Below are 12,044 nucleotides of genomic sequence, written 5' to 3'. Positions count from 1 at the left end.
GCCACAGCAATGCGGGATCCGAGCTGCATCTGTGACCTACGCCACAGCTCACGGAAACGCCAGATCCTTAACCCACTGAGCAAGTTGAGGCATGGGATCTGCATCCTCATGGATCCTAGTCAGATGTGTTTCTGTTGAGCCACAAAGGGAACTCCGAGAGAGTTTAAATTGGAGCACAGAAAGAAAAAGGGAGTTCCAAGCAGAGGAGAACTCCTGGTGACCTGTTCTAAAAGTGAGGATCTACCATTCCACTACTGCTGAGAACCAAGCAACCTTCTTTCTCCTCTTCTACCACACCAGGTGCCCAGAGTACCAATGCTCTCTTCATTTCACCCTACTCAGAAAAATCAAGTTGCTAATAAACTATTTCATACTAAGGTGTAAATGACTGATGACATGAAATACTGTATATACTCTGTGGAACTTCAGGATCAGGGACAACGTTCTGACGGTAGAAGAGGCCTATTGATGCCTATGAGATGAAGAGCCTGAATTAAACAACTCGAGCCGTGGGTCAAAGAGAAAGTCACAAAGGAAGTGAGACTAGTTCAACTTGAATGGAAAAAGCCCCCAAAATATCAAAATCTGTGAGAGTTCTTGCTATGGTGCAGTGGATTATGAATCTGACTGTTAGAGTTCCTGCCATGGTGCAACAGGATTGGTGGCATCTCTGCAGCACCAGGATACAGGTTTGATTCCCTGGCCCAGCAGAATAGGTTAAGAGATCCCATGTTGGCACAGCTGCAGCACCGCAACTGTGGCTCAAATATGATTCCTGACCCAGGAACTCCATATGCTATGGGGTGGCCAAAAAAGAAAAAAATAAATAAAATTAAAATTTAAAGAAAAAAAAAGGATCCAACTGTAGGAGCTCAGGTTGCTGCAGAGGCACAGGTTCAAGTTCCTGGCCAGGAAACTTCCATATGCCCAGGTGTAGCCATAAATATATATATTTATATATCTGTGGGATACAGTTAAAGTAGTGCTTAAACAGAAATTTATTGCATTAAATTACATTGGGGAAAAAGGTTCCAAATCAATAATCTAAGAAACTACAAGAAGAACATAACGCAAGCTGAAGGAAGGAAATAATGAAGAGGCAGAAATGAATGAAACTAAAAACAAAAATAGGAGTTCTCGGAGTTCCCGTCGTGGCTCAGTGGTTAATGAATCTGACTAGGAACCATGGGGTTGCAGGTTCAATGCCTGGCCTTGCTCAGTGGGTTAAGGATCCGGCATTGCTCTGAGCTGTGGTGTAGGATGCAGATGCGGCTCGGATCCCTCGCTGTTGTGGCTCCGATTCAACCCCTGGCCTGGGAATCTCCATACACCGCCAGAGCGGCCCAAGAAGAAGCAAAAAGAAAAAAAAAAAAAAAAAAAAAAGGAGTTCTCTGGTGGCACAGTGGGTTAAGGACCTTGCATTGTCACTGCAGTGGTTTGGGTCACTGCTGTGCTATGGGTTTGATCCCTGGCCCAGGAATTTCCACATGCCATGGGTGCGGCCAAAAAACAAACAAAAAAAAAGAAACTTAAAAAGAAAAAAGCAAAAATAGAGGGGGGAAAAAGCCATGAAATCAAAATTTGGTTCTTTGAAAAGATCAATAAAATTAATAAGGAAATTTTATGAACAACTTTATGCCCGCACATTAATCTGAAATTCCTTAATAGATGCAAATACCAAAAAGAACCAATAGTTCTGTATCGATCAAATCTAGAACCTGTCTCTGGATTCAAAGTTTACACCTTGTATTTAACAACTTGTCTCTGAACCTCAGCAAGTGCATCTGTAGAATGGGGTTAATCCATTACTTTCCCAGGTTAAATGAGGGGAACAAGAGAGGTAAGACACAGGAAGGAGAAGAGGCAGGTATGTGACTTGTGAACACTCGCACACTTCTGCCAGATGCAATGAGGGCTTTTCCCAAAGACAGCTTGAGAGAGATGGATTCTTTTTTTTTTTTTTTTTTTTGTCTTTTTGACTTTTCTAGGGCTGCACCAGAGGCATGTGGAGGTTCCCAGGTTAGGGGTCTAATGGGAGCTGTTGCCGCCAGCCTATTCCAGAGCCACAGCAACGCAGGATCCAAGCTGCATCTGCAACCTACACCACAGCTCACGGCAACACCGGATCCTTAACCCACTGAGCGAGGCCAGGGATTGAACCCGCAACCTCATGGTTCCTAGTTGGATTCTTTACTCACTGTGCCATGAAGGGAATTCCGAGAGATGGATTCTGAGTGGTGAAAGTCGGGATGCTGACAGGGCCTTTGTACAGGAATAGAGTTGTTTGGTTCTTCCCTATGGGCTGGGCTCCACCTTTAGCCCTCATTTAACAAACATTTCCTGAGGGCATGAATGAGGCTGAGACTTGGCCCCTGCCCCAAGCTCACAGTTTTACATCTTAGGAAACTTGCCAGATGTGAGGGAGCAGCCAACTCCAGAGAGGGGCCCTGGTTGGTGAGAGGGCTATGCAGTCTGTAAGTCTCTGCAAACCCACCCACCCTCCCAGCCAGGCCCCTGCTTGCTACCGGGCTCACCTCCACGTAATTAGCAGGGAAGATACCCAGCCCGCCATGGTGCTCCCCCTCCAGCCAGTTCTTGTCCACCTCTTTGTGGATGTAGACAATGTCACCCTTCTTCAGAGTCAGCTCCCTGAAGGCCAACACAAGGACATTCAGCAAGCTGAGGTCCTCCCGGTGCCCCTTCCCTTCAGCCCCTGTCCAGCACCCTCAGAGTCCCCGCCACCCTCTGGGGAGGCCCACTGCAGCCCTGTCCTCCCAGAGGCTGCCCCAGAAGGAAGGAGAGCTGAGAGAAGGGCACTTACTTAGGGGACTGTGCCTGGAAGTCAAACTTGAGCCTGGCGGCCTTCCTCTGGGCAGGGGGAGAGGGCAGAGGAGGGGTTACCTCAGTCATGCAGGTTGCAGCTCTGGAAGGGGTCACGGGGGATAGCTGGGACCCACCCCAGGCCCTCCTTGCGCCCTGGCCCTGATGCTCCCACCCCCCACCCCTTACCTTCTTCTCTTCCTTCCTGGCTGGGCTGGCCCCTCGTTCCGAGGCACTAGGGTCTATGGAGAAGCACTGCCTCAGCCTGGGAAGGCCATGTCTGGGGGGCAGGGTTAGGATGGGGTAAAGCGCCCCCTCCCGCCGAGGACAGCAACCGGTGGCATGGGGTTGCCGCCGGGGCACCCGTGTATCTGGTGGGTGGTGGTGGGCGTCAGGGTGAGAAAAAGAGCAGGATCTGGTCCTTACCTCGGGTTGAGGAAGGGTAGACAAAGTCTCTACAACCTAGGAAGGGGCTTCCTCCATCCGCCATCCTGTGGGGGCTCAGGGAGGAACCCTGGTAAAGTGCATTCGGGGAGCTGGCGCTCCAGGTGGAGGCCGGGCTGCGCAGGACACAGCAAGTGAGCCACCTGCCTGGAGCCTCACACCCTACCGGGCCCCCGACCGCCCAAATGTCTCCCCCCATCTCCTGCTGCCTCCTCCCAAGGCCTCTCCCAGGTCCCGGGATCTCAGCAGGATGTCCTACTTCCCCAGCGGTCAAGGCCGGGAAAGGGTGCGGCCCCACGCCGGGGAGGCGGGAGAGCGCGAGATCCCCTCGCGACCCAAGTCCCGAGCTGGGGGTAGGCTCCCCTCCGCAAGCCAGGGACGGCCCCGCTGGTGGCGAGGGGCGATCCGCCGACCACTTTCCGTGCTCAGGGCCCCTCCTCCCGCCGTCGCCCCCTCCTCGTCCGCGGCCGCCACCCCGCGCCACGTCCCCGCCGACGCCCCTCCCGCCCCGGCCCGCTCTGCCGCCACTCACCACGCTGGAGGCCGCGGCTCCCGGGACCGTCGGGGCGCCTGCGAGCTCTGTGCGGGAGACGGGCGCGGTCAGGGCCCGGGACGCCGGTCCCCGCTGCCGCCGAGGCCGCCGCCTCCGGAAAAGTTTGCGGCTCGGAAGGGAGCGCGAGGGGGAGAGGGAGGGGAGGGAAGGGGCGGGAGGGACGCGGGGTCCTAGAGTCGCCTGCGCGGGAGGAGCGAGGAGCAGGGGGAGGAACCGCGGGTGCGGAAGGGGGAGGGGAGGCCGGGAAATGGGCTCCTGGTAGGAGTTGGGGTTCTTGCGGGCTGAACTCCCTGGAGCGGGGTGGGAGGGCCCCTCCAGCTCCCTCCCGGAGGGCAGGCTGACGTGGACTTGGCCTGGGGAGGGTTCTAGGGGTCACTAGGAACAGTGAACGCCCTGCATTTTAGGGAGGAGAGAGCAGACTGAGATGAAGTCTACCCAAGGTCGCTGAGTGTGGCTGGAGGCTCTCACCCGCCTGCCCCTCCCACCCACGCCGGCGGCCCGTGGAGGGGACTGGGAGGCCAGTACCTTGGGGGACGGCTGCCGGGTCTCAATTGCCCGCAGGTCCTTGTCCAGCTCTGCGCTCAGCTTGGCCAGCTCCCTCTCCAGCAGGACCTGAGGGCGGGTTAGGGAGAGACTCGGGCAGCGGTGGGGTGAAGGGGAGGCAGAGCACCGCGGGGGGCGCTGGTCAAAGGTCAGACATGAGAAGCCCAGTGGACAGCAGGACAAAGCGCAGGGTGCTCGGGTAAAGGGCAGACTCAGGGCGCAGGGCCAGGCCAGGCTGCCTCCCTCTGGGCCTGCCAGGAGGTGTGTCTCAGGGTGTCAGGAGGACCCTGCCACAGCCTCTCACCGGCCCTTCCTGCTGACCCAGCTCACCCCACCTGTCCCCTACACTACTCCTATGCTAATCCTCTAGCACTTCCTGATAGTGCCTTGGCACCATTTTTTGTTACTTCTCTGTTCAAGAGCCTCCCTGGCTCCCTACTTCCTCTCCCATCAAGTCCTCTATGGGCTTCCACAGCCTGGCTTCACTGTATCCAACCTGCTTCCCTCCCTCTGCCCCTCCAGCCAGCTGAGTGTTTTATACACACACACACACACACACATTCTTTCTCTCTCCTTTGCCTGTGTCTCCCCCATCCTGAGCACCCTCTCTGTGCCTGGCCTCCAGGCTCCACCTCCAAGAATATTTCCTGACAATTCCAGTCCACGCTGACCACTCGCTTCTCAGCTCTTGCTTTGATGAACACACGCTTACTCAGTGCCTCCTATATGCCAGGCACTGTCCTGGGTGCTGGGGATACAGAAATAAGCTGTATAGGACCGGAGAGGGTCAGAGCTCTGGGTCTGTGGCCTTTGCCCATGGTCTCTGGGGCCAGCACCACCCCGAATCTTCTTCATTGGTCACCCAACATGCTGTCTCCCCCCATACACCTACCCTGCAGCACCTACCTCAATGGGCTGGGAGGTCTTCTCAACAGGCTCATCCACCAGCGGTTTCTTGGGCTAAAGTGGGAAGAGTGAGTCGGAGGGTATAGATTCGCTCCCCCAAAATGCACTAGCTGAGGGGTGTCTGAGGACTAGGCCTACACTCACCTTCTGACCAGTCTCTAGTTCTTGTAGAAACTGGTTCCAAGATTCTTCTGTCCAGACATTGTCCACTTTCTCTCGGCGTCTAGGCACCTGCATGGAGGTGGGTAGAGAGCAGCTTGAGTAGGGCGACTGGGACACTGGCTAGGCACAAAAAGCAGACTTTCAAAAGGCCATTGTCCCACCCCTGTGCCTCTAAGTGCCCTCCTAAGGGTTCTAGGCCCTCCTCGCTGCACAGGTCCAGGCTGACAAAAATCCGGTCTATTGCAGCAGCAGGCCTGGCCAAAGAGCCCAGTGCCGGGGGCGGCATGGGGAGGATGCTGGGTGGGTGCTGGGGGGGCTACCTGATTTGGGGTCGGGTGCAGGGAGGAGGGTGCTCCAGAATTACAGTTGAAGGTGCTTCTAAGAAACTCTTCAGAGACATCCCAGCTTCTTCTAAAGAAAGGGAAGGACATCTTTTCAGTTTCCTTTTAGGGGACCTGAGGCATCTGTGAGCACACAGCCCTGGGGAGGGAGCTGCACCCCCTCCCTCCCTGCTACGGGCTGTGGAAGCAGTGTTGAGCAGTAAAACATTATAATCTCCAAGTTCAGATCCTAGCCCCACCATTTAGCTTTGTCACCTTGTGGTTGAGCCTTTGATTCAGCACCTATACTGTGAGAGAATGATCCCCACCTTCTAAAGGGTATGGTGAGGGAACATGTATGAGACACCCAGGAGAACGGCTGACACACGTGTCTGCTCCAGGAGTGGCCCGTTCCTTTCCTGCTGCCCGCACTTGTGTTCTGCCTGCCCTGTGACTGCAAGTGTATGTTTGTGCAGCTTCAATGCAGATGGGCACCATGCCCAAGTGACCTTGCACCCATGCCCAAGGGTGTGGGATTATATCTTAGTCCCGAGAAAACCTAGTGCAAGAGAAAGAGCCTGCTGGCTTGACCTGGGAGCTCTGGGCAAGTTACTTCTGCTCCGAGGGCCCCAGTTCCCTGAGGTGCTAGGTGGGTGATGTCATCTGTCACATTTGCCTTAGATCCCCTCCAGGGCTCCCCTCTTTGCTGGCTGAAACGTCCCAGCCTCTGCTGAGTTTGAATATTTATCAAGTGGAGCCACTGTACCAAGCTTATCAAATGGTGGAATGTCTGACGGGTGGGTCAGGATCTGTAGGCTATAACTATGGACTCTATTCTCTATTTTATTTTATTTATTATTATTATTTGCTTTTTAGGGCCGCATTAGCAGCGTATGGAGATTCCCAGGCTAGGGGTTCAATCAGAGCTATAGCTGCTGCAGCAACGCCAGATCTGAGCCGCACCTGCAACCTACACCACAGCTCATGGCAATGCCAGATCCTTAACTCACTGAGCGAGGCCAGGGATCAAACCCACAGCCTCATGGTTCCTAGTCAGATTTGTTTTCAATGAGCCATGCCGGGAACTCCTCTATTCTCCATTTTAAAGATAACATTAGCAATAACAGTGATAACGAGAATGGAATAAGCTGCTCTTAATTTAGGGAGCTCAAGTCATAATTCAGCTTGTATATTAATAAGTTTGAGGAGACTTGCAATGTACTTTGATCTTCACAACCAGCCTCTGATCCCCCCGTAACAGACGGGGCCAGTGAGGCTTAGGTTGGTTCCGTTGCACAAGGTCACATGGCTAGTGGCAGCACACTGGCTTGAATCCAGAACTCTGGGTCCAAATCTTGAGCTCCTAGTGCCTACCTTCTTGAGGATTCCAGGAGCCACAGCCTAGTTAAGGCCATGCCCCTCCCCATAGAGGAATCAGAAGCTCACTGATTGTTCTGTGACAGAGATGCTCCTGATTCCTAAGGTTGGACTGAGACCCTACAGGGTCCTGGCAGCAGGGGCTGGGCCTGTGTGCTTTGCACCTAGAAAAGGAACTGCATCCTTGACCTCTCTGGAGTGTGCCTCTCTCAGCGACATCTGAGAGGAAGCTTGGGGTCCTCTACACCCCTTGTTTCCTCTCTGGCTTCAGAATGGATGGCCAAAGGTGGCCATGCCTAGCTGAGCACCGCCCCGCTCCCTACCCCATCTGGTATGTGGATCCGGAGGTGATATCTTCCAGCTGCCAACCACAGAGGCATCAAAGGCATTCCTGACCAGGACTGGCGCAAAGTCCACCCCGGCCTGCCATTCCCCTTTGGTAGGGAGGGGAGTATCTGGAGCACTGGGGAGAAGGGGCAAAGCCATCCCGGAGCTAGCGGGCCTGCTCCGAGGCTGTGCCAGCTGTGGCCACCAGGGGGTGCCAGTCCCCTCAAGGAAGCCAGCACCCCACCTCTGCGGCCCTGAGACCCTTCCCCAGGATGGCTCACCCGCTCAGAGTCGACGACTGGCCTGGCCTAGCCGCAGGTCTTTGCTGGGGCCCTGGATGCTTTGAATCTGCCGAGGTGGCACTGGAAGAAGCCACTGAAAGTGGGAGAAAACAAGCAGGGGTGGTGGGGGTGGGGGCAAGGAAGGAAGTGAGATCTGGGGTTGAGAACATCTGGGTAACCATCGAAGTTCTGGTGCCCATATCCACCCAGGGGCGACACTCCAGACTTGTAAATACTGGTTTGGTGCCAAGAGCTTTATACGATTTATCAAACCTTTTTTTTTTTTTTGCTTTTTAGGGCCACACCCACGGCATATGGAGGTTCCCAGACTAGGGGTCTAATCAGAGCTGCAGCTGCCCGATCTGCACCACAGCCATAGCAACACAGGATCCAGGTCATCCTACACCACAGCTCACAGCAATGCCAGATTCTTAAGCTACTGAGCAAGGCCAGGGATCGAACCTGCATTCTCGCTGTTACTAGTGGAGTCTATAACCGGAACAGCCAGAATGGGAACTCCCCAAACCTTTAAGACATCTCCTGGGGTGTTGTTCCCATTTTACAGGGAGGAAAGAGGGGCCCAGAGGAATCACAGCCAGGGCTCAGCATTCACTGGGCAGTGAAGCTGAGGCTCTTAGTTATCATCCACCAGGAGATGTGGAGCTCACAGAGATGGGTTATACAAACTTCTCAGGTTGGACTAAGCCAACCAGGAAGCCCCAAAGCCAGGCACTGCTGCAGTGAAGGGCAAATGCAGGTGCCAGGCTGGGGCGGGCCACCTGCACCTCCTCACCTTTGGGTGCTTCCTCAAAGGTCCAGTCCAGCTGCAGGTCTGTGGGAGCAGAAAAGAGCAGGTCAGGGCTGGGGAGTAGGCGAGCACAGGGTGCCCTGTGAAGCTGCGGGGTGGCTCCCTGCCCCCCTCCTGCCTACAGCAGGGGCTGAGGGGCTGAGTCAGAGCCTGAAGAATGTCCTGAGGGAGGGAAGGAATTAGAAGGGCAGTTCTCAAGAGGGCCTGAAAGTGCTTCTGGCTGACAGAGGGCCTGGGCGAGCCAGCCTGGGCAGCAGCCTGGCCCAAACCCTCCTGCCCCTTCCTCCCTGCATTCCCACACACACCCTCTCCCTGCCCTCTGCAGACCTGCCCCACCAGGTCAGTCTGGGGAATTCTACTGCCCCTCTCCCTTTCTGCAGCCTTCCCTAAATGCTTGTCCTTCCCCTTTGCAGAGACCTCCTCCCCAGGGTGATGGGACTTTCTGGGGAAAAGCTACGGACTTTCTCCCCTTGGCACGCAGACCCAGGACAACAGCGCTGACCTTAAAAAGAAATCTAAACACCTCTCTCTGGACCTCACATCTTCATCCAGCTCCTGGATTTTTCTGCTCTCCTCTGCAGCAAACCACTGACCATAACGACCTCACTGACTCCAACCCAGGCTCTCAGCCTAAGCTGCCTTCATCAAGGACCCCAGTGACTTCCCCAAATCAAATGTCAGTCCTACTTGACCACTGGCAGCATCTGTCACAGTGGATCACTTCCTCCTTTTGAAATTCTGTTCCACTCAGCCTCAGGGAGGCCACTCTGGTGTTCCTGCTACCTCTCAGGCTGCACCTCCCCGTCTGCATAGCTGAATCCTGCTCATCTCTCTCTCTCTTTTTTTTTTTTCCTTTTTTTTTTAGGACCGCACCCACAGCATATGGAAGTTTCCAGGCTAGGGGTCTAATCAGAGCTACAGCTACCGGCCTAAGCCACAGGCACAACCCCGCAGGATCTGAGCCGTGTCTGTGACATACACCACAGCTCATGGCACAGCTGGATCCTTAACCCACTAAGCAGGGCCAGGGATCGAACCCATAACCTCATGGTTCCTAGTCGGTTTCATTTCCACTGTGCCATGACAGGAACTCCCCTGCTCATCTCTTGAACCAAGTGCTTCAAGGCTCAGCCCCTGGGCCTCTGTTTCTCCACCTTCCTAGGTCATCTTGTCTTGTCCTATGCCTTAAAAAAACACTCTTATTCCAGGGGCTCACAACCTTAGCAACATACCAGAGTTATGTGGGGGAAGCTTTCTTTTATTTTTATTTTTATTTTTAAGGCTGCACCCATGGCATATGGAGATTCCCAGGCTAGGGGTCAAATCAGAGCTCCAGCTGCCAGCCTACACCACAGCCAGATCTGAGCTGCATCTGCAACCTACACCACAACATCTACTACACAGCAATGCTGGATCCTTAACCCACTGAGCGAGGCCAGGGATGGATACACTCAGGTCCGTAACCTTCTGAGCCACAACGGGAACTCCAGGGGGAGATTTAAATCAAAACTTTTTTTTTTTTTTTTTTTTTTTTTTGTCTTTTTGCCTTTTCTAGGGCCGAATCCACAGCATATGGAGGTTCCCAGGCTAGGGGTCTATCAGAGTTGTAGCCAACAGCCTATGCCAGAGCCACGGCAACGCCAGATCCTTACCACTGAGCAAGGCCAGGGATCGAATCCGCAACCTCATGGTTCCTAGTCAGAATCGTTAACCACTGCGCCACGACGGGAACTCCTAAGTCAAAACTTCTTTACGTGAGTATTTCCATCTGCTGCTCAGACCTTGCCCCTGAACTTCAGTATATCAACTGCTGCTTGGATGAACCGGATGTAAAACTGAATGCCTCTTAGACCTGTACCTCCCGCAGCCTTCCCTGCATGTATAAGCATTTAGAAGTAGCAAGTCTGTCGACTCCCTCAGGTTTAAAGTCACCCTCGACTTGCCTCTTTGCTTTCTTTTCTTCTTTTTTTGTCTTTCTGTCTTTTCTAGGGCCGCACCCGTGGCATGTGGAAGTTCCCAGGCTGGGGGTCCAATCAGAGCTGTAGTCACCGGCCTATGCCACAGCCACAGCAATGCCAGATCCAAGCCGCGTCTTCAACCTACACCACAGCTCACGGCAATGCTGTAACCTTAACCCACTGAGCGAGGCCAGGGATCGAACCTGCAACCTTATGGTTCCTAGTGGGATTCGTTAACCACTAAGCCAAGACAGGAACTCCCTCTTCTTCTTCTTCTTTTTTTTTTTGGTCACCCCATGGCACATGGAGTTCCCAGGCCAGGTATCAGATCCAAGCCACAGCTGCAGCAACACCAGATCCTTAACCCACTGTGCCTGGCCGGGGATCAAACCTGAACCTGCATCTAAACTCTCCCAAGATGCCACCAATCCTGTTGTGCTACAGCGAGAACTCCTGACTTGCCCTTTTCATGCCACATCCAATTCATCAGCAAATTCCCATGACTCTGCCTCCAGAATCCCGCCAGACCTGCTGCTACTGCCCTGGTCCAAGACACTGTCATCTCCAGCCTGGACTCAAGCCAGACCTCCTGACCGCCGGTCCCCTGCCTCCACCCAGCCCCATCTCTTCCCCACCTGGCAGCCAGAGTGAGCCTCTTCAGCCAGCACCTGTCAAAGCAGGGCACTCACTCTTCTGCTCAGGAGCATCCCCGTGGCTCTCCAGCTCTTGCAGAGTTAAAGCCAAAGTCCTTATGATGGCCCCCAGAGGCCCTTGGTGACCCTAGCCCATCACCTTTGTGATGTCTCTGCCACCACGGGCCCTCTTGCTGCGGTCCAGCCTCTCTGACCATGCCTGGCCTGCTCGGCGCTAGTGCTCCCCGTGCTGCAAGGCTCCTCCTGCCACCCTGCAGAGCCAGCTCCTTCACACCCTTAGCTGTCTGCTCAGATGCCACTTCTCAGGGCCCTTTCCTGACTGGCCTGCCTGAGGGGGCAGCCTCCCTGCCTGGGCACTCCCCTGGCCTTTCCCTCCTGGCCCTTACCTCTGTCTGCCACATTAAATACTTATCTGTGAGTATAACAGAGAGTCTGTGCCCCTCTGTCTTAGGCCTCCCTAGGATAAGGACATTCTTTTTTGGTCCCTGTTTTATCTTCAGCACCTAGAAGAGTGCTCAGCACGACAGTAAGTGCCCGACAGAAGGCTAAGAGACTGACCGAATGGATGAGTGGATCATGGCCTCTCAGGCCCTCAGAAGACACTGGGAACAGTGGTCATTGTCCCTGAGGACAGGGAGGAGACTGGAGGCCCACCCCTTTGGCCTGGGATAGCAACCACTTACCACAGAGCCTGGGGTGGGTGGGGAGACCTCCTCAGCAGAAAAGTTCCCTTTTCTGCCCCTCATTTGTTCCCCAAGTGCCAGGGGCCTGAGCCCAGGCAGGCAGAGAGGGGCCTTGGAGGGGTGTCTCACCTGGCATTTTCCGGTGAATTTGCTGGAACATTCTCCGGTACCAGTCCCTGGGGCTGTTGACGCTCTGGGAACAGAGAAGG

General features: G+C 54.5%; 1 protein-coding gene across 8 annotated transcripts in view; it reads right to left on the bottom strand.

The window, feature by feature from the left end:
- The window catches only part of SORBS3 (sorbin and SH3 domain containing 3), a 28,252-nt gene that overhangs the window by 7,361 nt on the left and 8,847 nt on the right, over positions 1-12,044 (bottom strand). For 5 of the 8 annotated variants that reach the window (XM_021073000.2, XM_084997591.1, XM_084997589.1 and 2 more), the window contains exons 5-16: positions 11,965-12,028; positions 8,527-8,565; positions 7,734-7,827; positions 5,749-5,839; positions 5,411-5,497; positions 5,267-5,320; positions 4,343-4,429; positions 3,797-3,843; positions 3,247-3,380; positions 3,010-3,062; positions 2,822-2,868; positions 2,535-2,649 (exon numbers count right to left, since the gene is read on the bottom strand). In XM_021073000.2, the coding sequence (XP_020928659.2) occupies positions 2,535-2,649; positions 2,822-2,868; positions 3,010-3,062; positions 3,247-3,380; positions 3,797-3,843; positions 4,343-4,429; positions 5,267-5,320; positions 5,411-5,497; positions 5,749-5,839; positions 7,734-7,827; positions 8,527-8,565; positions 11,965-12,028 (912 nt within the window). Of the gene's footprint in view, positions 1-2,534; positions 2,650-2,821; positions 2,924-3,009; positions 3,063-3,246; positions 3,381-3,796; positions 3,844-4,342; positions 4,430-5,266; positions 5,321-5,410; positions 5,498-5,748; positions 5,840-7,733; positions 7,828-8,526; positions 8,566-11,964; positions 12,029-12,044 lie in introns of all 8 variants that reach the window. The other 3 variants (XR_014828282.1, XR_014828283.1, XR_014828284.1) reach the window with 2 other exon arrangements.

The sequence above is a fragment of the Sus scrofa genome, chromosome 14, assembly GCF_054392235.1.
Source record: "Sus scrofa isolate SSC_HxYL_T2T_F1_AM1 chromosome 14, Sscrofa_HxYL_maternal_Yorkshire_Landrace_v2.0, whole genome shotgun sequence".
Classification (NCBI taxonomy): domain Eukaryota; kingdom Metazoa; phylum Chordata; class Mammalia; order Artiodactyla; family Suidae; genus Sus; species Sus scrofa.
The sequence above is the reverse complement of the archived record's forward strand: the minus strand, read 5'-3'. Positions and strand labels throughout refer to the sequence as shown.